Raw genomic sequence first — 23,297 nt, 5'->3', positions numbered from 1 at the left:
GGAATGGGGGGAAGCTTTCTGAGTGACTGCTTCTTGATCTTTCTGCACCAGTAAACTAAACCAGACAGTGAATGAAGGACAGTGAAATGACATTGAAACACTATCTGAAACTGTACTTCAGCAAGTTTTTTTTTTTAAACCACCTTGTGCTCAAGGGCAACGAGGGGCCCCCCGAGTTATGGAAAAGAAAACAAAACGGAAAAAAAGAAAAAGAAAAAAAGAACAAGCTTTGCCTGGACTTGTAAAGTTGATGAAGGGGGAAAGACTGCAAAGACTGTTTGTGCAGGTACGTGCACAGCCAGCACGGTCTTTGTACTTCAGCATTTATTTTTAAAGCCATTTGGGAACTTCACAGATTAATTTGAGCCTGCCTCAAGTCTGCCCCCTGCAGGAAACAACTGTTAGGACGTTTCCATCAACTTCCGTCTTAAAGGGTGAAAGAAAAAAATGGATATGTTAATCCTTAATTTCTTCATCTCTTTATGTTTCTGTTGAAGCACATTCAAAGTCATGACATGAAAGTCACCCAACAACGAAGCTTCATCCGTTCCTCTCATTTTTAGACGCTTCGGATGGCTCATGCCCCGAGCGTGTATTCGGGCAATGCAGATCTTTAGACGATCCGGATGAGGGGTACTGTGTGTGACTCCTGAACCCGGGCGGATCTTCAGCTGATCTGGATGGGCTGTGCTCTGGTTTCTCATGCCATGCGATCTTACTGATCGATGGTTCGTGGCTCTCTCATGTCCGTGCAGATCTTTAGCTGATCCGGATGGGTTACGCTGTGTGCTTCTTCTCATGTCCGTGCAGATCTTTAGCTGATCCGGATGGGTTACGCTGTGTGCTTCTTCTCATGCCCGTGCAGATGTGCCACAAGTCAGAAGAGCAGTATCCATGGTTCAGTCAGTGCAATGCCACTTTCAAACCTCAGCGACTCTCTCCATCAGCCCCCTGTGAAGTGCAGCCTATATTGCTATATGAGACAAAACATTTGTGTTTGAGGGGAAAAGCCCTGCGGAATATTTTTTTCCCCCTCATTCTGCCTAGAGACATTCTGCCCTTTTCACCCTTGTCCCCCCAATGACAGCCAAACAGACCACAGGACCACAGTTAAAAGGTACAAAAAAGGCTTTATTGGTTATGAAAAAAAGTGTTTGAACATTCCCTACGTAAATATGCACACGGACACCAACTTAAAGAGGAGAAGTAGATTCTCGGCAATGGCATTGAAATAAGTACAAACTGAAACAACGTGGCCTGTTCGAGCTCTGGGTGTCCCATATATTTACAGTTTGTTATGGCTGTCAGGTATTATTACAGTACATTCAGTTCAAGATGCTTTCTGCGTTTTAGTCTGAGGACAACAGGCTGGACTCCAAAGCACTGTGGTCTGACGCAAGTTAGCCTCCAGGATTCGTGATCATCAGATAATTACAGGAGATTTACATCATAGGAAATCAAGGTAAATCAATGTCAACAGCTTGTACATAACTATCCACCATTTTTTTGCAGATGATCCAACTTTTGTTTCACAGATCTTTAAAATAATAAGAAATTGAACATTTAATCAATGATGCATATGCACAATATTTTTGCGTCATTCTGAAATTGGCAAAAAATGTTACATAATAATAAGAAAACAAGCCAGTATACTCATCACTGTGCTTACAATCTATATTATAAGCACAAAAAAACATATATATTACATTTATAACCCATAAGGTTACTTCAAAGTTATGTGTTCTGTAAAACATAGAACAAAACTGCAAAATAATCTGACCAATAAACTAAAAATCACATTTGTGCAATTTCATGATTTGAAACTTAGCAGTAATCAAACAAAATGATTCATAGGCCATAAAGTACTGACCTGTCCCTCCCTCCAGAAACATAATTTAAACATTTTATATTAAATATACAGTGCATACATACATATATAAAGTATTCAACAGTATAAAAAAAAAACATTATTTTCTGAAATGGCAAAACTTTCTGAGGATTCATTGTTGCTGGTTCAGCACAATTTCATATTTAGGTTGTCCTTTGTGCCTGAAGAACCCCGAAGAGGATGACCTTCTGCAGTCATGAAGGTTCGTGCAACACTGAGCGGCCACGTTCCAGCGACTCCTAATTAGGCTCCCCTCTCAGTTCATATCATATCTGACATTTGAATGTGTAAACATATATATTTTTAAAAAAATTCCTGTTCTTGTACCACTGAGAGCTTTCAGTCAAAAATGTCAACTTTGTCGCTTGGATACAATGCTATGGACTGCAGTTCAGTTGCAAAATTGAAAAAAAATAAAAATAAAAAATGGCTTTCTGCATTTGGTGAGCCCTTTGTTGGTGTGAGGTGAGGTCTACATGGAGGTGCATTTCATTTCCCCTCAGCTGAGACTGAAATGCAGAGGACTGAAATTTCTGCTTGCCTGCAGTACCCTGAATTCCCCCCCTTGGGGAAAAAAAGGAGGATTCCTTCAGGGAAAAAAGACTGAAAAGACAAAAACTGCAGGCCTAAAATTAGCCCACATACTGGGGGTCCCGCTGAACTCCACAGACAATTTGGTGGAAGACAGAAAAGCTATGCATCACACAAACACCGGTGCCAGTCGACCTGCTAGCTTTCTCAGGAACATGGACATCAACAGGGCTTAGACCGTCCCGCCCGTTTCAGAAAACAGTTCATTTCTCCATCTCTATTTCTCAAGACCACACAATTGGTCGGACAGATAGGGCTGCGTTTAATGGGGTTTAATGGGGGTACTTGTTCCTGGTTATGGTTATACACTTTGTTGTACGTCGCTCTGGATAAGAGCGTCTGCCAAATGCCTGTAATGTAATGTAATGGGTCCACAATGCGCAGAAACAAAATCAGGTACAGAAAAGAACAACACTGATAGTGATAATCATGGAAGTCACAATCTCCAGCAGCTACTAACTGGGTAGGGTACACAAACAGGAGCGCGGTATCTTTACACGCCCGTCCATTGAGCGAGATTACGGCTGGGTTCGGACTGACCCGCGACGAACTGAAGTCAAGACGGAGCTTCGCCTGAAACGACTAGGCACCCCGCGCAGTCCTCACACAACGACACGACTCCCGGGGGACGCTAGCGTGCGAGAGAGAGACGCTAGGCGCCGTACTCAACCCGTCCTCATCTCGAAGGGTGTACGGAATCCAGTGCGTTCCCCGTTCAACCTAGGGTCGACTCAATGGATTGAAAACGTACAGTAACATTACAGTGCAGTACAGTAAAAAAAAAACAAAAAAAACGAACGGTATAGAGATATACACAGCTCCAAAGAATTGGGAGAAATGAGGGCATTTGGAAAAACCAGGTCCTACCGCTGAGCTGAATGTGTGTGATGACCGTAAAACACACGCCAGTAGCGGCCATCCAATCACACTCTCTGGGTTTAAATTTTGGAACGCTTACTCATTTCTTCCTGAGAAGCTGAACTGAAACCGTATTGAACCGTTTGGGAGAGGTGCTCTAAACGTTGCGCTCTTCGTTAACGTTTAGGAGAGGTGCTCACGTCCTCTCGGCTCGGCTCCTCGTTAGCATTAACGAGATAACTGTGCGCTGCTGAGTTCAAAAGACCGGTTAACGAGCACGTCCATTCCGAGCATGCAGTGCAACTTTGACCCGGAAGGAAAGCATTCGCACGGAAATTAAAAACCGAGCCCGGGAGATTGGGGAGCAAACAAAATTGTTCTGGTGCAGAAGTTGGCAAAAAAAACATGAGAAGATCCAGGTTTGCTTCATTTTTACAAAAAAACGACTTCTGCACAGACTGCGTCCATATGTCAGTGCTGATGAGGTTACAAACGTAAAAAGATTTTGGTTTCGTATTGCCAATGATTCACTTGATCTTCTCAACAAAGCGGCAGCAAAAGTTCTTCTCTGAAAAATAAATAAGAAAACTTTTTTTAAAAATTAAGCAGGCAACCTCTTTGCAACCAAGAATGGGGCCACATCCAACCTCCCCAGGCAGGCCTGTGCTTTTTGCTTCTCTGTTCCCATCAGGGCTTTAAAGTCTGTGATTCTGTCAAAATATCAGGATCTGGTGAACAGAAATAGGAAATTTCAGTTAGGCACACACGTGCATAGTTTCAATGTTAAGACTACGACAATTATGCAGCTATCACTGCTGAAGAACCAAAAGTGCAACAAAACTGCTAACTGGGATTCAGCAAAGACTTTCCACTCACACAGAAATGAGTAAGGCTAAATGGACAGTTGCGGGTTCAATGCCAAGCAGAGTATTGTGAAAGCTCCCAGACACCGGAACAATCTTCCGCTAGATATTAGAACAGCCATGCCAGCAATCACTTTTAGAAACCTTTGACAAAAAATGAACTCATATAATGGGCTTTAACTCTGTAGTTCCATGAGACTCTTTTAAAACACTTTACTTATAATTACCTTCAATGTTTTTTATGATGCTTTTCTATTGCTTTTTCATTACAATATGTCGTCCATATTTAAATATCTCAGTTCAATCCCTCCTGTAGTTGTATTTCGTGAACCATTTGTGAGCACTCCACTGCAGGAGCCGTACAAATAAAATTATAATAATGTAAATAAATAAAGTTTCGGAAAATGTCAGGTGGTGTATCGAGCTGCCATGGCGACATCGCCTCTCTCCTCACCTGGGAGTTCACACCTTCTTTGGGCCCTTGGTTTTAGACGCTTTACTCTGGTTTTTTTGAGCGGGGGATTCCTCCAGGTCCACCATGACCTCCACCTCCGCCGGGCACTCCTGAGTCTCTCCTGAAATGACAAAATCCCAAAAACACAGTGGAACACCAGCCCCGTTCATCTCTTTCAGTTTCAGGGGTACGGTATGTAACCGGGACAAATTACTTTACCTGGAATGTGTTTTTTAAAATGCTTTAAAAAAAAAAAAAAAAAATAAGTACAGTCTATTGTAGAACAGTCCCAAGCTTTGCCCATGTACCAGCAACTGTTTTTTGTGGTGTGTGTGGAAGCCACTGTCTATGGATATGCTTATGTGTGTATGCACGTGTGTGGTGTATGGTGAAGCGTGTGTTTGGTATCTAGTGTGCGCGCGGTATTGTGTGCGCGTGAGTGCGTGCGTGTGTGTGTGCTCGTGTGTGTGTGTGTGCTCGTGTGCACGTGTGTACGTGTGCATGTACATGTGTGTGCGTGTGTGCGCGTATGTGTGTGTGCATGCGCGTGTGTGTGTGCTTGTGCGCGTGAGTGCGTGCATGTGTGTGTGTGCTCGTGTGTGTGTGTGTGTGCACGTGTGTACGTGTGCATGTGCATGTACATGTGTGTGCGTGTGTGCTTGTGTGTGTGCGCGTATGTGTGTGTGCATGCGCGTGCGTGTGTGCTTGTGTGTGTGCGCGTATGTGTGTGTGCATGCGCGTGTGTGTGTGTGCGTATGTGTGCGTGCATGCCCGTGTGTGTGCTTGTGTGCGTGCGTGTGTATGCGCGTGCGTGTGTGCGTGTGCGTGTGTGTGTGTACATTACCTGAGAGAACCGCACTGTGCTGCTGCAGCTGGTTGCTGAAGAATCGCTCCCGCAGGAACACCTGCTCGTCCCAGGCCTCCAGGATGCGGTGACGCTCGCGGGGGTCCAGGGAGAGGGTGTCCGGGTGGGCCTCCTCGATGTGACCCCTGACCCCCTCCAGGCTGTGCGAGTGCTGCAGCTCCCCGCACACCATGCACACCAGCAGCTGGTTCAGCGGGTCGAAGTCCATGAGGAAGCGGGTCCTCCACGAGGCCTCCGAACAGGGCGTGTCCTCCTGGCCTTCCTCCTCTCCCTCTTCTCCCTCCTCCTCCTCCTCCTCCTCCTCCTCCTCGACAGCTTGCATGCCCATGTCCGGCTCATCTGGAGAAAGGAGAGCGTGACGGAGAGAGGTGGTTTCCACTAAGCCCGGATGAGAAATCCTAAACTGAAAGGGTGCACCTTCTACGGACAGGCAGGCACTTGTCGGGAGTGTCTGTGGAAATCTGCATGCGTGTGGATACGGGACCGCTCCTCTGCACTAACATACACGCACATGCGCGCGCTTATAACGTATGTGTGTAAGCTGACGTGTGCCAGGGGCAATAGTACCTTTCCCAGCTCCCGTCAGGCTCAGCTGAGGCCGGTCGCTGTACTCAGAGGAGGTGCTGCAGGAGAGGACACCAAAACGAACAGCGTTAACGGACCAGACTGCAAACCCCTCCTTACGCTACGTTTCCCTGGAAACCCGAACTCCAAAGTTCAGGAAGCAGCGGAGGGAAACAGGCAAATGAGACTGTACTTTTTTTTAAAATTTTTTTTACAACAATTAGACACTTGTTTTGAATCGCGGCGATGCTGCACTTCCACCTGTTTTCAGAATATAGTAATATGTCAACTGTCAGCCTCTGCTGAATGTGAAAACAGGGTTTTCTCCCTGCAAGGGCTGTTTGGTTCAACACACCGCTCGCCAGACTGTTCCTCAGGAGGGCAGTCAGTCTGGAAATTGTCATGTTTATGTTCAGTCCATTCTTGTCTAACTGCACTTCCGTCAGACTAAACAGAGACCAGACAACTTTTTAGGTTCAAGTCTGGCATCCATCCAAACCTCTCCTAAATAAATACTACAAAATCATAACAAATAAATAATAGTATAATTATAAACACAAGTATTACAGTCCAGCAAACCGATATACTACAACCTACCTTATTTACATTTTTGTACATAGGTATTCTATATGTATACAGGTACCATACACACACACACACACACACAGCTTTACCTGGGTGGTAACTGGGAGTCCTTCGCTGCACTGTTAGGCCATGGATCGGAGACTTGTCCCTTTGATTGGACGGGAGACAGGTCATTAGGCGAATGAGATAACATCGCACACTCAGCATAAATATACCTCTTTGGCAGCCGAGCATGATGGAACATGTCAATTATAAACTAGCTGTGAACCGACTGCAAGCAGAGGTCCCATTGGGACTGTCTAAGTCCTGCTCCTACCCACAATCCAACGACTATATAACTATAATTTCATAACTATAACTATATATAACTATAACATATAACCCGTGTTTTCATAAAATACATAATTGGATGCTCTAGGCCAGGCAACTTTTTAGGAAATTAAATTAAGGTTAAATTTGTGCAACAGAAATTGCCAATATGCTGATCAAATAAACAGAAAATATGATGAAAATGAGAATGACTCTTCGCTAGTATTAAGGCTGTTTTCGACTGAACTGAGGGGTGCAAAATAAAAGCTACTCCCCCCCCTCCCCCCCCCCCCGGCTGCAGTATCACCAAAACTGGAAAATGGCTACCAGGTGTCCAATTTGCTCTTAGCGCTTGCGGTGACTTTAAAATCAATGTGCAGTGGTGCTCTCCATGTCAGGAGTGCTTACTTCAGCCGTCATTCACGGCACAGCGCTGTTATCTGATGTTGGGCGAACGCCACATACACACAGAAAGGTAGAGCTGTAGAGCGATTCCCTGTGTTTACAAGGTCCTGTCTGGTTGCTGTGAATATAATTTACTCAGCTGCAGTAAAAGAATAACGATTTTTTTCCTTCACCTCAAATCTATGCTCAAGGATGCAATATTGTAATGTGTATTTTTCTATTATTACTAACAAACCCCTGACAGAAAATCTAAAGTTTTCACAATAATTCATTTTTAAAATATATATTTTAAAATAACGATTGACAGCTTGCTAAAATTCTGGGATTGCAGGTTGGAAGGAAAACCAGCACAGAAGGGGGTGGCCCAGGACCGAGCTTGAGAACCACCGCTCTAGAATCGAAAAACCAAGAATGTTCTTAAAAATCCCAAAATGCTAGTCCAGATTCTCAAGGTGGGCATTTGTAAACTCAACACCCTCATTTCAAATACCAGCCTCCCATAACAGCGTTAGCCTCATTCAGCCAGTACTCTACATCCCATTAAGCATGCACAAAAAGAGCTCGTTTACAGGCTGGAGCGCTGCTCGTCATTCAACCATTTTTACATTACATTACATTACAGGCATTTAGCAGACGCTCTTATCCAGAGCGACTTACACAACTTTTTACATAGCACTTTACATTGTATCCATTTATACAGCTGGATATATACTGAAGCAATGCAGGTTAAGTACCTTGCTCAAGGGTACAACGGCAGTGTCCTTACCCGGGAACCGAACCTGCGACCTTTCGGTTCCAAGCGCAGTTCCTTACCCACTGTGCCACACTCCGACCAACCATAGCGAGAAACACCTACTTTGCGCTGATTGAGTGGGTAAACGACCTGCTGCTTTTGATTGCTTGACCCTCGCCCCTTACGTTACATCACCACTAATACGTTGTCACCGCATGCTTCATCGGGGCTGGTTCGTGGCCGGGCAAGCGTGTTTATTTAAACCGAAAACACGCGTCCTTAACGCTGCCAACTGCGTTCGTAGGAACGCCTGACCAAGCCGGAAGTACCCTACCGGGGATTGAACCCGGGTCTCTGCGGTGGTAGGCGAGCGCTTTTTTGGACCTCTACACTACCCAGGTGGCCCCTAGTTATTATATTTATATTAGTTTAGCAGACACTCTTATCCAGAGCTACATAGGATATAAGAGTACATAAATGTGTTCTCTTGAGTTACATAAGCAACAGGCCCAGACATGGTTAACAATGTTTCCAGGCCAGTGAGTGTATATGCAGCACCACAAAACACCAAAGCAATTTAACTATGCTTAACCAACCACCAAAACACATATCCTGCAAACAGATAACATCCATAACAAGCCATAAAACACCAGAAAACCATAATAAACGCAATTCACGCATAAGACAGGACAGCTATTCGCAGTGGCCTCCCAACAGTCTCCCATCGCTGAAGGTACCTGCGAGTCCAGGCTCTTGGGAACGTCCTTGGCTGGGAGGATGGTCCTCCAGCCACCGGAGGTCCCCTGCCTCTTCATATCCCTCTCCCGAGCCGCCTTCCTGGCCCTCTGTTCCTTCTTCTTCACTCTCCAGTACTCCCTTTTCCTCCGGAGGTCTTCGTCCAGCTGCTCCACCGTTTTCGTCGGTTTGGCAGGGTCGGGGGGTTTCCGGGCGTCCTCCTGTCCGACACGCGGTGGGACATTACAGGACGGGGGAGCACGAGTGTTCATCGCCCTACCACCCAGTGAGGATGTCCCTCCAACCTGGAGTGCCAGGCCGGGGAGCTTTTTTATCAAAGCCGGCTGACCGGAAGGAGTGCCCGCACTCTCTTGCACCTGCAGCTGCCACCGTTTGACCTGGGGCGACTCAGCACTGGAGCCTGGGGCTCTGTTCTGCTGACTTCCCACCAACAGCAGTTGTCCTGTGCTACCCCCGCCGCCAGACTGGACTGTGACCCTGCTGTTGCCATCTGCTGGGCACGGCAGGGTACTGCGATTGAGAGATGTGCGGCTGTTCGCCCCCGACAGACAGGATGACTTGGAATTGGAAGGGGGGTCTTTTGCAGGCGCTTTGCTCTCGAAGGCATTGGAGCAAAGGAGTGGGGTGGACTGCACGGGGGTAAACACCTTAAGTATTGGGAGGGTGGTGGCAGCCTTCAGGCACGTAAGGGTCCCACTAGCAGAGGACAGCACAAGGGGGGTAGAATTTGTCGAATGGAGTGTTGGAGGAAGGTTGTGGCCCTCGTTCTTCAGCTCGGGTCGGTGCGTTTTCACTGCACTGATTGGTGCACCCTTTAAAAAAAAGCCCAAAGAAAATCATATTTTACAAAGCAGCAGAGTTTCTCCATTTTTTAATCGCACATCTCGTCAAAGCCCTGCAAAGTCTTAATGATACAGTTGACATCATTTGAACTAAATTTGAGACAATACACCACAAAGGTTGGGAAATAAATTGCTAACATTAATTAATATCATTAATAGCTGTTAACTAGTTAAGTTAATAACATAAAAAATATGGACTTTATGGAAAATTCTGACACAGAATATACAATATATGTTCTTCTGATTTTCTTCAAACTTCTGTATTTCTCTATCTGGAATTTTACAGTGCTCGAAGCAACAAATGACAGCTTAATACAACTCTATTAGTGATCAGACTTCCAGAAGAACAGTATTACCTGAGAGGGCCTCGGGATCTGTTGTTTACCCTGCTCCGCCAGCTTCCTCAACTCCCTCTCCTGTGCTGCTTTCTTAGCTCTCTGCTCCCTCTTCGCGACCCTCCAGTACTCCCGCTTCTTCCGAAGAACATCCTCGTTTGGCTGAGAGGGGGAATTTACCGCTTTTTTGAGAGGCTCCGGGGAGCAGCAGTGGTGGCCTATTCTCTTTGCACGCAGTCTCGAGGCTCTACGAAGGTGGAAGGGTTGGTTGGAAGAGGTTGCGTGACTGCAAGAGGGGGCATGAGTGGGTGAAGGCCTGCTCAGAGGTGTACGGGAATGTTTTAGATTTGAGGAGGGAGACCCTGTCTGAATGGATGCTGGCGATTGGCTAGATGGGGCCTGTGATTGGCTAGACGGGCCCGGGGCTGTATGGAAGCCACTCCCAGGAGCAGAAGGTGCTTCAGAGGGCTTCAGACAGGATGGAAACTGTACTTGGCTGGGATAGAGCTCAGTGGTCTGAGAGGTAGCTCCCAGGGCACTATGATGCCTTTCTGGGGTGAGAGATCTTTCACTTCCTTGCAAGAGGCACGGAAGGCTTGGCTTCACCTCCACCTGAGCCGCCTCTTCTTCAGAACTAACCTGCTCACGTTTACAGGGTGGAAGATCACTGCTGTCTGCAACAGAGCTCAGTGATTCCTCCAACAGCTTCTTCATAGAAGCCACAGCCAGGAGCGTGGTAGCCTGGCTGTCCATAACCGTTGATGGATCCTGCTCCACCTGCTGCTCTGTGGGAGGGGAAAGGGGGGGTTTAATCTCTGGACACAAAGGGGGATCCAGAGTAGGACACTCATCTTCTGTGAGATCAGGTTCCTCCTCTTGTTTTATGTTTGCTTGTTTGTCCTGGATAGACGTTGGCACGACAGGCTTCGACAGCAGTGTGCTGTTCGGGGGACAGTTAGCAGAAATGCCCCTGAGGGAGTTGAGACTTGCAGTGCGACGAGCCGAGAGAACCCTTTGGCTTTGCTGCCTCTGTATCGCTGAGCTGTACTTGGACTGAAATAAAGCTTGTCTCGCACGGGCAGAGCGTTTCGCCCTCTGCTCCCGCTTCTTTATCCTCCAGTACTCTCGCTTCTTGGCCATCCTCTCTTCTTCCGTTAGTTCTGGCACTAAACCGGGTGCCGTTGTTGGAAAGGCTGAACCTGCGGGAGCTCGCCTGAGTGCAAATCCGCCTGGCTCAGGAGTGGCTGGATGTTTTCCTATAACTTGCCTTTGCTTGAGTAAAGTGAGTCCTGGATAGGTGCTTTGGACATTGTGCAGTCGCCTGAGAGAGTTGTTGGTTTGGGGCACAGTTGCACGAGTATTCGGGGGGTTTTTTGGAATGGTGTGAGATGCAGGCCTGGCTCTGTTTGACACCAAGCGTGGAGGGTTTAGGGATGACACAGCAGCAGGATAGCAGGTGCTTTTCATTTGTGTGGCACACTTCAACGGAGGTGGAGCAGTTATCTGCACTTGCTTTCTCAAGACTCCGTTGCCACTACCATAGTTTGAGACCGGGAGCTGGTTTTTAGGAAACGTGTGACTTTCAGGCAGCGTTTCCCGCTCTGATAACCTATAGTCGGCTGAAGATTGTGGAATGTTAGTCGTCATGGTGCCATCCTCTTTTATAAAACCACCAATGGTCTCATTATCACTGGGAAGTACGTTTCCACTTCCTGGTGGGTGCTGCGACTTGTTGCAACCGGCTCTTGCCCTGCGCATGTCCTCGAGAATGCACTGATATCTTTTTACTCGACGCAACAAGGAATCCCTCTCCTTCATCTTCGCCTTCACCTCGACGGAGAGCTTTGCTCTCTGCTCACGCTTCTTGATGCGCCAATATTCCCGCTTTCTGGCCATTCTGTCCTCATCGGTCTCCTCCGCGTTGCTCCTCTGGGCATTTCTGGTGCTTAAGGCTGTGGCTGGTGAGAAGGCCCTCCTCACAATCCTCTGATTGATCATCCTTTGACTTGCAAGAAATCTCTGTCTCTGCGTTCTGGATCTGACAGCGCCCCAGCGTTCCATGCCATCCGGAAGCCTCTGACGGCAGACGGGAGCTTTTGAAATCTGCTGAGGAGCTACAGGTTCAACTGCAGCCGTGACACTGTCCCCAACTTCCTTCTCGTTCAATTCTTCAGCTTTTGGAAAAGCTGCTTGGTTGTTGGAGTTAGTTGTCATCAGAGTGTCTATGTCTGGTAACAAATCATCTACCTCTTTTTTGATCGTGCTTTCGAGAATACCCATTTGGGTACACTTGGGTACTTCTGGCACATTTGCATGACCACTTCCTGTTCCAGGGCTCTGTACAGGCACCTTCATTCCTGAAGGAAAATCCTGAAGGTTACTTCCCGTCTGGGGTGCATGATTGTGTTGAGGCAAAGTTGTGGAGGAACTACCATTGAGCAGTGGCTTCTCATTCTGCTCATCACAGTTGAGTGAGCCAGTTTGTTGCACTTTTATTCTGATAGCAGGCACTTGTGAGGAGCTGTCCAACGGTGCCCCATTCAACTTAGTAGGAGAAAATGTGCCACTTACAGCACCTATAGACAAGCACCCAACTGCATTCCTGCCAGCACCCTTTAGGTTGTCCCTGGAGTCTGCAGATGCTGTGGGCAAGACGTTGTTGAGTTTTATCTTCTGTAACCACCTGTCCTTTTGGTTTGCAGAGGCTTGCTGTCCTTCTTGTGAAACACAAATCTGACTCACAGTGGGGCCAGCATTCTGCTCTGTTTCAACTTGTTTAGGAATTTTCTCAAACTCACGAGTGAGTTTATGATATAGACCCGCTTCGTAAGTCCCATCATTTTTTAGCAAATTAGGGCTAGGCACCCCAAGGGCTGGTGCCATATGCCCATTCTTGCCCCCTGTTAACTGTCCAGCAGAAACTCTGGATCTGCAGACCTCAGTGTTCGCTACTTTTAGCCTGTCCTTCTTGAGAACTGACAGCTTGGCCCTCTGCTCCCGTTTCTTAATCCTCCAGTACTCCCTCTTACGGGCAAGTGTGGCTTCATCAAACTCCGAGGCCGGGCGGTAACGTTGACCCCGCGAACCACTTGAGTTCTGCATGCTGTCCATTCGGGTATTGCTCCTGGACTTCAGCAAATGGCGACGATCAACTCGTCACCCATCCTCCTCTCCTTCTGTCTTGCCTGATGAGTTTCTAGACAAGGAATTATGACCATCTTGGAGTACTTTTGTACGATGACATCCTGGGCCATTTCTCTTCTTCAGCTCTCACACTGTGCTCTTGTTGTGCATTGTCACTAACCCTTAAGTTTTCCAAAGTTGATATGAAATAGAAAGCCCTAGAAACAGAAGAAACGATATGCAACAATAAGCAATATGAAACAATAATTTATTTATACATTTCTGGGATCTCAATATTCCAAGAAGGGAATCCGAAAGTAGTTCTCATTTTTAGAAGGATTTCCATTTTAATTTAGTTTCATTACTCTGTGACTTAGCACATTTTCTATAGGTCAAAATGGTCACTCTTAAAAGTGTATACTTAGAACCTAGTACACATTTGTACTAAATTATGTAAACATTCAATATTATATTTGAAGCTGGAGCCTCAGATTAGCATGGGTCCTACATTTTTTTCATCCTAAGCTTTGAAAGAGCAATATGATGGCATGGACAGGCCCCACTGTCTGGTCCTGCTGACACAGTGATGAGTAATTGGCTATAGCATCACCTAAGGAGCGGAAGGGTTTCAGTCACAAGTTTGTCGGTTGAGCTGCACATGAAGGCCCTGCTCCAACCCAATGTCTGAGCAAACCTGACTTGCTTACTGAGGTGCGATAAGAAAAGAAGTGGAGGCTGATATCACATGTTTTTCAGAGGATAGCACATGCTTGGCTGCGCTCTCCTGAATTGACAATGGAGCCTGTAATGAGTGTTGCAGTGCAGTATTTAAAACTGGGATGAGTAAAGAAAGAACGCAAAAAAAGAAAGACTAATATCTGCCATAATATGAATATATATATATATATATATATATATATATAATCTTCTTCTCATCAATGCAGGAAGCCTTTACAGAACATACAAACAAACAAAAACAGTGATCGTCCAAGCTGAAGTGTTTATCTAATTTTCTCCTTTTAGACTTTGAACTTTAATCCTTGTTCCTGTCAGTGAAAGTGCCACATATACACAGATATACATACATCAGCTCTTCTTCCCCCGCTGTTGTGAAAGCACCCCCCAGAATTTCGTTTCCAAGTTCCGTAGCAAATCTGTTGAGTATCTGGGTGTGAAATTACCTGTCAGAAATGTTCATCTTTTTAAAAATGTGACTGGCTTGGAAATATAGCAAGAAGAACAGAACTGAGACCTGAGAAATGTTATTTTAGATGACTCAATGAATGTAGAAGCCATGCATATTCAGTGTAAATTTGCTTAAAGTTTCAGAAGACTATTTTCTAGTGATTGAAAATATTAATAGTATATAAATGGTACTAATGTAAATAAGATATTTTAATTTTATATTACAAATTAGAGTTGTGATTGTATATTTTTTACTTAAAACCCTAACCAGTAGGGAGAAGGGGGGACCCTTAATTTGGCATGAAGTCCGGCCCGAGTCCGGAACATCCACTAAGCGTGTGAGATGCAGTGATCCAGCAGTGAAGAAAGCTGTCTCTGATTCACCCACAAAATATAAAAATATTGCCAAAATAGCACAATAACTTAACAAATCAGCACATGGGGAGATATTAGATGTACAAAAAACACCTATCGCGACTACATTTTCTGGTGGCCAACCACACTGGTGCAAGTGAGCAACGTCTCTCAACACGACCAGGAAGTGAGCATCAAAAACAAAGTCTGGTCTTGGCCACTTGGAACTAACTGAATTCAACACTAACTCACACTGACATCGCAGTGACGAATGAAACACAGTCAATTACATTATAATGCGATGTTGTGTACATCTCCAGGGTACACCTCCTGTGTATCATACAGTAAGAGATGTCAACAGAACTACAAAGCAACTGCACATTAATTCAAAGCAGTGTTGTTTTGTTAAAAAAAAAAAAAACCCATAAGCTGAATTCATTTAAATACATTTGCAATAAAGATCAAGCTATGCCTCCATATTGTTTATTCAATTAGTCATATAAAGAATCAGGATCATTGGGATCAGAAATGAGCACATTATTTAAAATAAACACAAATCAATGTATTACACAGGCCTCATCTTTGCTGGACAAAAGCAAATGCAACCTATTACATAGCACATATATCTACGTAAAATCTCCTGTAGTAAACATAAATACAACTTGTCAGTCACTAGAACTAAACAAACATTTTGTTCAGCACTGGAATGCTCAGTGTAATGCCGTCTGGGAGTTCTTAAACTAGATTTATTTTCCTTAATACTATACAGTGGAATCTGTACACAGAGACCAATAAAGGCTTTTAGATAACCAAAAGACAAGCCGAGGTTTGGTGTGTCGATAATGACAGGTAACCGTAGGTGGGCATGCCCGCATGCAAACTACCAGGAGTGCAGCAATCTTGTAGCTGAAGACTGGCACACAATTATGAAATTGCTCAGCTTAGGAAACTAATGGATGGAAGGCACACTATTTTCTCCTAGCCTATTTCAATTCCACATTTTTAGGGGGAAAAGTGCATGTACAATCACAATGGCAGGCTAGTAATTTAATGTGCAACTGTTCTGATTTTTTATTTTATTTTATTCTGCCAAAATGGTACTGAATACCAACACAGAGGGGATGGTTGTACGTGGAAATGTCAACAAATGCACTGTAGCAGAAGGGGTATTTTTAAATAAACAACTGCATGGTGTTGGTGTACCAGGTAAGTAGCCTACTCTACTACACTACTGTTCGTGCATGCATTTGTATCATCAGATCAGATGAGAGAGAATTCAAAAACTAGTGGGGAACAAAACTTAGTTAAGTATCTTCACATTTTTATTCTAACCAATGCAAATAAATATACTTGCTTTCAAACACAAGTACATGCTTTACAAACACAGCCTCGACATGTTAGCGTGTGCAAAGAACAAGGAAACACAAAATTACCTACTGTCTCTTTAAAACCCTGTCCCTCAGTCTATCACGATTGTCGTAAGCCATTTTATAATTCTTTATTTTGTGCCTTTTAAATCTCGTGTTGTGCCCAACAACATATATCGCTCGTATCATTTACCAAATAGAGCAGTAAAACGAGAAGAAAAACACCCAGAAGGGGGTGCATTTCAGTGGTATTCGTGCCTCGATTGGCGTTGTCTCTGTCGAGCTACAATGGACAAGCTCCTCTTCCTACCATGTCCACACGGTCTGACGGCTTGTCTGCGTGTATTGCTTATTCTTATCGACCCTAATGCATAGAGAAGAGCAAGCGGCAAGTAAAAATATAATGTTTGAAGCGTTTTAAAAACATGCACGTGAATTACCTGTGTAGTTACATCTAACTTTCCGGGACAGTTTGTAAACGTTTGGACATATGTACAGTCAGGACACTGCAGCTACTTTCCGCGAGCCAGCCTTTCTTTCTGCCGCTGCCTTGACAACGGGGAAAAGTACCAGGATGTGAGACCTGGCTGCGTGTGTATTTACTGCGTAACGCGTGGACAGACACGGGTTTCTTAAAGCAGCAGTGCTTCAACCTTGGACTTCTTAGTTCGATTTAGGTTATTTTGGTTCTGACCGCGAGATATTTGGTGCCACTGCACGACAGTTTAATTCTGAGAGCGTGAAAATATCGGTACCTGAAACACCACTTAATTAATTAGCTAACCGAAGGCCAATTGCCAACGGGAGTCTTCCTAGGCAGTAGTAGTGAACCCTTGCAAACCGTTCTATAAAAATAAATGAATCGATGGTTTTACAGCACCAGCATTTCTTCAAATATCGTCATAATCATACTGTGTTGTTGATAATTTATCTGTCAATTCTGAGAAGGTCTACCTCATGAATTCAACAATAGACCCTAAGTAAATGATCTTACTTAGCTTTAACATCTACATGTAACATCCACAAACGGCTATCTTAGATACATTAGCTACTAAAACGGGAAATAGCTCTACAATCAACAAATGCAAAATTAAATGCAAAGGTAGCCTACAATAATACACCTTTTGAGCAAGAAATAAAAAATATTGATGGGCACAGCGACGAGGATATAAATAAAACACTAAAATAATGTATTATTTCCGTGCTGTGCCGTGGTGCTTATAAACATGCTGTGTCGTGGATCTTACTAAGGCAGTGACTGCAAAAGCACACTGTACTTTTTACTCGTCTATCAATATGCAAACAAATAAGCATATAGTTCTGCATCAATTGACCAGCTCTGACATAGGATGGCACGGACAATTCGGTATTAATGGAATTAAACAACATTGTTGAAGCAGCGAAGACGCTGATTGAGAATTATGGGTAGGCCTACAGACATCGATAGTTCAGCTCCTTTTTGTTTATTGTATTGTTTATGGTTGCTTATTTGCGTTATTTCTCCAATCATCGTCATGTGCATTTTAAGAGAATTTTCAGTATTCTCAGCAAATCTTATTAGCATTTTCCAAAAAGACGTGCTTTCCACTCCCGGTTTTCATGGTATCGAATCAATAAGCTTCAAAAGTCTAATTATGTGCAGGAATACACACTAATATACGTCCTCAAGTAGCCTATACCCTACAGTCGTTTATTTGCGTCCAGTATACTTCAGACCAAGATAAGGCTAAATCAGTATCAGACAAAATCAGACTAAACCGATAAATAAGAATGTTGCCATGTAGAATTTAGCATGCTAAATGTTATTTTAATAGTTTGCATAGGTTCAGAACTGGGTGAATGTAGGCTACAGGTTGGTATTCCAAGGGCCAATCTTTGATTTTACCGGGGGGGAGGGGGTGATATTAAGAATTACTGGCTTATGACTTCAAAATGCATTCACTTTTAATGACAATACATAACAGTTACAGTAAGTGCGAATGTTTGGCAGTTTTCGTTATTCTCGCTCCAGGGGTACACACAGCAGATCCTCCAAATGGCTGAGTGAGGGGCGGTACTGTCTCTTTAAATTTACCCAGGAGCCCCTTAAGGAGCCCCAGGGGCCCCAAGCTCGGCTCCCCACCCTGAAGACAAGCAGAGCCTAAAATCCGTCCAGGAGGCCACACCAACAAACTATTAACTTCACATACTTGTACTTGTAGCCTGCTACGCGGCAGATAAAGCGAAATAATATAGCCTAGTGTCGATATGTAAAAAAAAAAAAAAGTTAACTTGGCTCCTGCGCTGTGCGTTCAACTGGAGGGGGGTAACAGAATGGAGACAGCACGGCACTCAGTTGTGGGTGCGTGCGTGTTTCCGATATATTTCTGAAAGGGGTTCGCCGAATGGTCTTTAATGCCTCGTTCCCTGGCGCATGCAGCCTTCGGAATTAAAGCCACTGTCAAAACCTGACGCGCTATAGAATAATGGAAGAAGACGAGCCGATGGAATGCGGATCCGAGGTGCACCCATGCCCAGAACAGATAGATTCTCTCTCATTAATAATAAGCGTAGAAGAGGAAGAAACCCAAAGGCATAGCGACTCCGGACTCCATTCAGCAGGTAAAGACTGTTGTATTTTTTTTAACCGTTGGTTTTCCGTAGCCTCTCGCGCGCCTGTTACTCTTCCTCTCTGTTTTTACGCGAGTGACAGACAACACTATCAGGCAGCATGGCACATTGTCTTCGCTAAAACAAAGGCAAAATTGCGTGCTGCTCGCTGCCAGCTGTTATACACCGTGGCCACCCAGCGGTTAAGGGGTGTACTAACGAACGAATGATAACGGGGGCCGCGTTTTGCGGAAGTGGATCATTATGGTCGAATCGATTCAAACACGTTAATATTCGAACTGCAGATATGTTGTATTAGTGTGTGACGGTACACTATTTAAGCACACGTCGCGTAAGTAGGCTGTAACATATACCTTCCATATATTCATAGTTAAAGCATATTCTTATATGTAGCGAATGATCTCAAATGGCCTGTAAGTGGCATTTAATGAGTATTAAAAAGGATTCAAAATGTTATTTATTTATTTATTTACATATTTGTGATAGTGTCTCTAAAAAATAAAACTGAATTATAATTGCTTGAAAAAGTAAGTTTAGCCATTGTTGCACTGTGCACAAAACAAAAAAGATTAGGTGGAGTCTACGTGGACCGTGAAATCAGTGCTGAGCTGTGTTTTTCTGCGCCCCAAGGGGAAGACGGTGGGACGAACGGCCACGGGACGGACGACGGCGAGGACCCCGCCGCGCCCCTCTGCTCCCCGGGCACCAGTTACTGGCGGGTGACCGAGGGTGCCGACTTCCCCTTCCTGCTGTCGCCGGCGGCCAAGCCGGCGGAGCCGGGCGAGCAGGCGGCGGCGGGGGCGCGCTCGGAGCGGGCCTCGCGGCCGGGCCTCAGCCGCATCCCCGGCCGCGACCACCGCCGGTACTACCACGAGTACTGGCGCAGCGAGTACCTGATGGACTTCGACCCGCGCCGGCACGGCATGGTGTGCATGGTGTGCGGCAGCGCGCTGGCCACGCTCAAGCTCAGCACCATCAAGCGCCACATCCGCCAGAAGCACCCGGACTCGCTGCTGTGGAGCGCCGCCGACAAGGACGTGATCCGCTCGGGCTGGGAGAGCCACCTGGGCCCGGAGGGCGGGCGCTGGCGGCCGTCCTGCGCGGCCGGGGGCGGGGCCGGGGGCGGGGCCGGCCCGGGCCAGTACCAGGTGCTGCACTGTGCGCGGCGCTCCACTGGTGTGTACCGGCTTTTCCCTTTTTTATGTGGTACTGGGGGTTTAAAAAAATAATAATAATAATTTTATCATTGTTTGCACAGGCCTGATGTAAAGGATTTGGGTGGAGGGTGGAGGGTGGAGGGTGGGAGGGCCCTTTAAATGACGTCCACCACTCCCATCACACACGCAGACACACGCGCACACGCACGCACATACACACAACCACACACACATCCCCACACATGCACACGTTTTAGGCAATAGGATCATTTCTGAATCTTTTGCTAGTCTTTTTGGCTGGACCGCAACAGCGGGGCCAGCCCTATAAACACGAATGTCTGTGACTGAGTGACTGAGTGAGTGATGAAGTTACACCATTGGTCGGCCAGATGAAGTGTGTTAGGTCCAGCCATATACTAGGTCTTGACCTGGTCTTGTTGTTTGTAATACAGGATAAGCTTTGGCTGGCAGTAATATAAGCCTGTTACGGTCCCCATCGTCATCTAATGCATTTGAGCATCATGTCCAGAGCTCAGCTCTCTACATGCACTGCATCTCTTATGTCAGAGACGGGCTGATTTGGTGATTACATTTGGTGTCCCACCCAACCGTTTCACAGCCAAACCGGCCGTCCCCGCCACCCCGAAGCGGCAGCCCTCATTGGTCGGTGGCGGCGGGGTGACGGCGGCCTCCCCCTGCGCCTCCCCCTGTGCCTCCCCGGGCGGCTCGGCGCGCACGCTGGAGCGGTACCTGAACGACTCGCTGCACGCCTGGTTCCGGCAGGAGTTCCTGATGGAGTACGAGGCCGGGCGCGGCCGGCTCCTCTGCATGGTGTGCGGCAGCCAGCTGCCCTCCCTGCACCTGGACCACATCAAGAGGCACGTGCTGGACGTCCACCCAAACTCCCTGGTCTACAGCGCCGAGGAGAAGCACTGCATCCTGCAGACCTGGGCCCAGAGACAAGGTGAGGAAGAGGAGGAGGAGGAGAGAGGAGGAGGAGGAGGTGGGGGAGGGAGGAGGAGGAGGAGGAGGAGGAAAAAGAAGAGAGAAGACAGGCAGGGTAGTGGAGTCTTGGGCTGAAAGCCCATATTTGTTCTGTGTGCGCGTGTGTGTGTGGAGTGTGCTTGTATCTGTGCATGTGTGTGTATGAGCGTCTGTGAATGAGTCAGTGAGCGAGAGAGTGAATTAATGTACGGGAAGGAAGATTTTATTGTGGGCTTAGCGATTTGCTTGAGCTGTTGTTGCCGTAGGAACAGATGCTGTAATTCAACTGGATTAAGGATTCCTACCATTTTCTTATGCTGTGCCCCCTCCTCCCCCAAACGCACACCGTGCCTTCAGAGTACAACCCCCTGAGGAGCAGTACCCCCGTGAAATCCGAGCCCTGGACCGAGGACGGGGGAACCCGGACGGACGGGTTCCTCACGGCGGAACCGCAGAACCCTGGGACTGTGAAGGGCAGGGGCCCCGGGCGGGGCACCGGGGCCCAGAACCGGGGGCCCCGTCCGCACGGCCCCTCCCGGGGCAGGAGCCCCCGCGCCCCCCTCCCGCAGCGCTGGCGCCTGGAGTACCTGGTGGCGCGCGGGCCGGGGGGGCGGGGCTTGTGCTGCGTGGTGTGCTCCGAGCCCCTGCCCGTGGGCAGGGTCAGCAGCTTCCGCCAGCACACGCTGGAGCGCCACCCGGAGGCCGCCGGCCTCAGCCGCCAGGAGCGCCAGGAGCTGGCGGACGCCTGGGACCGAGAAGCCACGCCCCCGCTGCACCTGCCACACCCGCCACCGCCACCGCCACCTGGGGGCGAAGTCTTGCAAACGCAAGAAGGTAAAACCGGACAAACATTAACAAAAAAGACAAACAAAAAAACGCCATGACGTTGAAAAAATAAAAAATAAAAAAGTCTGGAAAATGGTTTCTGACAGCCTTCTCACTCTCACGCCCTTTCGTCTCCCTCTCTCCCTCCCCCCCTCTCTGTTCTTGGCAGAAGCCACCCCGAACGCACCCGCCACCCTGGCCGTGGCGGCGCGGGGGGGGAGAACCGGGCCCCCCCACGGAACGGCCGAGCGAAACGCCGGCGACGGGACGGAGGAGGGGGGCGGAGGCGGGGGGGGAGTGGCGGCCAGGGAGGGGGCGACGGCGGGGAGGCACGGGCACTACCCGGGCAAGGACCAGCGGCGGAACTACCAGGCGCGCTGGCGCATGGAGTACCTGATGGACTACGACTGCCGGCGGCACGGCCTGGTCTGCATGGTGTGCGGCAGCGCGCTGGCCACGCTCAAGGTCAGCACCATCAAGCGGCACATCCGCCAGGTGCACCCGGACTCGCTGGCCTACGGCGCCGCCGAGCGGCAGCTGGTGGTGCTCATCTACAACCAGACGGCGCTGCGCTTCGTCCACTCCGACGGCTGCTTCGCCACCGCCGCCGACCACGGGCACGCCGGCCACCCGGACGACGCCGCCGCCGCCCCCTCCCCCGCCCCCGCCGGCCTCTTTCCCACCTGGGGGGCGGGGACGCCGCCTCCCACCCCCCGGCACCCCCTGCCGTCCGGCTCCAAAAGCGCAGGCCTCAGCCGCCTGGAGCGCCGGGCGCTGGCGGACGCCTGGGACCGGGAGGCCGCGCGGCCCCCGCCGCACCCGCCAGAGCCGCCGCCGGAGCCGTCGGGGGGCGGAGTTCTGGAGCCCTCCCTCCGCCCGGATCACGTCAAGAGCGCCAAAAACGCGTGGTGGGAAGGGGAGGGCCTGGACGTGCCGTGACGTGGCGGCGGTGGCGGGGGGCGGGGTTGCAGCCGTCGGTTTGTGCCGGGTTGGAATGGATTCACCGGGACGATGAAGAAGGTTTGGGGAAAGATGCTGTGTCACAGCCACAGCCCCAGAAACACGCTGTCCTTTTATTCAGCTTCAGTCCGTCTCCCTCTCTGGAGCAGGAGATTCCCTGGTTCCCCCTGATTCGCTCGAGGGAAACGTTCTAAGACCGCCCTCGGCTCACCTACGACAACCACGGAGATCAGCCTTCCCACAGTGCGCTGCAGTACAGAAGAGACACACCTTCCCCTTGCACGGTGTGCTCAGTACTTTGTGTCTTTCGAAGAAAAATTATAATAATAAATTTTATACGACTGCTTTCTACATTTAAAAAAAGCTGACATCAACCAACAGCAGCCCAGGGGTGTTGTGGATGTAATCAGATCCATGCTGCTCTGGTTGATCTTGTTGGCTGTCTTCCCATAATAAAGTTAAATTGTAAGCACTTTTATACATACATTGTGTTCGAGGACTCAAATGATTTTTTGCACCACTTTCTGACCAAACCATCGTAACCTAGCGATGGGAAAGTAAGGCTTCATGACTCGCTGATCACATCCGTTAGAGGTTTCCTATGGAGACCAAAGTCTTCTGATTGGCTCATTCAAGTCAGCGACGTCACCTGACAGCTCTGTTCACCTTCACCACAGTGTGAAC

At 47.7% G+C, this 23,297-nt stretch overlaps 2 protein-coding genes across 3 annotated transcripts; one reads left to right on the top strand and one right to left on the bottom strand.

Moving 5' to 3' along the window:
• Window positions 1-1,110: 1,110 nt before the first annotated feature.
• Window positions 1,111-16,637, bottom strand: si:dkey-28a3.2 (uncharacterized). Of its 2 annotated transcripts, XM_064325713.1 has the most exons (9): window positions 16,518-16,629; window positions 14,257-14,352; window positions 10,070-13,389; window positions 8,853-9,683; window positions 6,758-6,816; window positions 6,087-6,142; window positions 5,499-5,858; window positions 4,655-4,775; window positions 1,111-4,065 (listed from the first exon to the last, which is right to left on the bottom strand). In XM_064325713.1, exons 3-8 carry the CDS (start codon window positions 13,157-13,159, stop codon window positions 4,663-4,665), a joined length of 4,509 nt encoding a protein of 1,502 aa, XP_064181783.1. In that variant the 5' UTR covers window positions 13,160-13,389; window positions 14,257-14,352; window positions 16,518-16,629; the 3' UTR covers window positions 1,111-4,065; window positions 4,655-4,662. The 2 variants fall into 2 exon arrangements, with proteins under 2 accessions (XP_064181783.1, XP_064181782.1); XM_064325712.1 differs by lacking the exon at window positions 14,257-14,352 and having other exon boundaries at window positions 16,518-16,637.
• On the top strand, window positions 16,583-22,722 carry zfta (zinc finger translocation associated). Its single transcript, XM_064325714.1, has 5 exons — window positions 16,583-18,678; window positions 19,318-19,863; window positions 20,464-20,808; window positions 21,186-21,662; window positions 21,823-22,722. Exons 1-5 carry the CDS (start codon window positions 18,543-18,545, stop codon window positions 22,590-22,592), a joined length of 2,274 nt encoding a protein of 757 aa, XP_064181784.1. The 5' UTR covers window positions 16,583-18,542; the 3' UTR covers window positions 22,593-22,722.
• The last annotated feature ends 575 nt before the right edge of the window (window positions 22,723-23,297 follow it).

This window comes from Anguilla rostrata, chromosome 3, assembly GCF_018555375.3.
Source record: "Anguilla rostrata isolate EN2019 chromosome 3, ASM1855537v3, whole genome shotgun sequence".
NCBI classification, from domain to species: domain Eukaryota; kingdom Metazoa; phylum Chordata; class Actinopteri; order Anguilliformes; family Anguillidae; genus Anguilla; species Anguilla rostrata.
The sequence above is the reverse complement of the archived record's forward strand: the minus strand, read 5'-3'. Positions and strand labels throughout refer to the sequence as shown.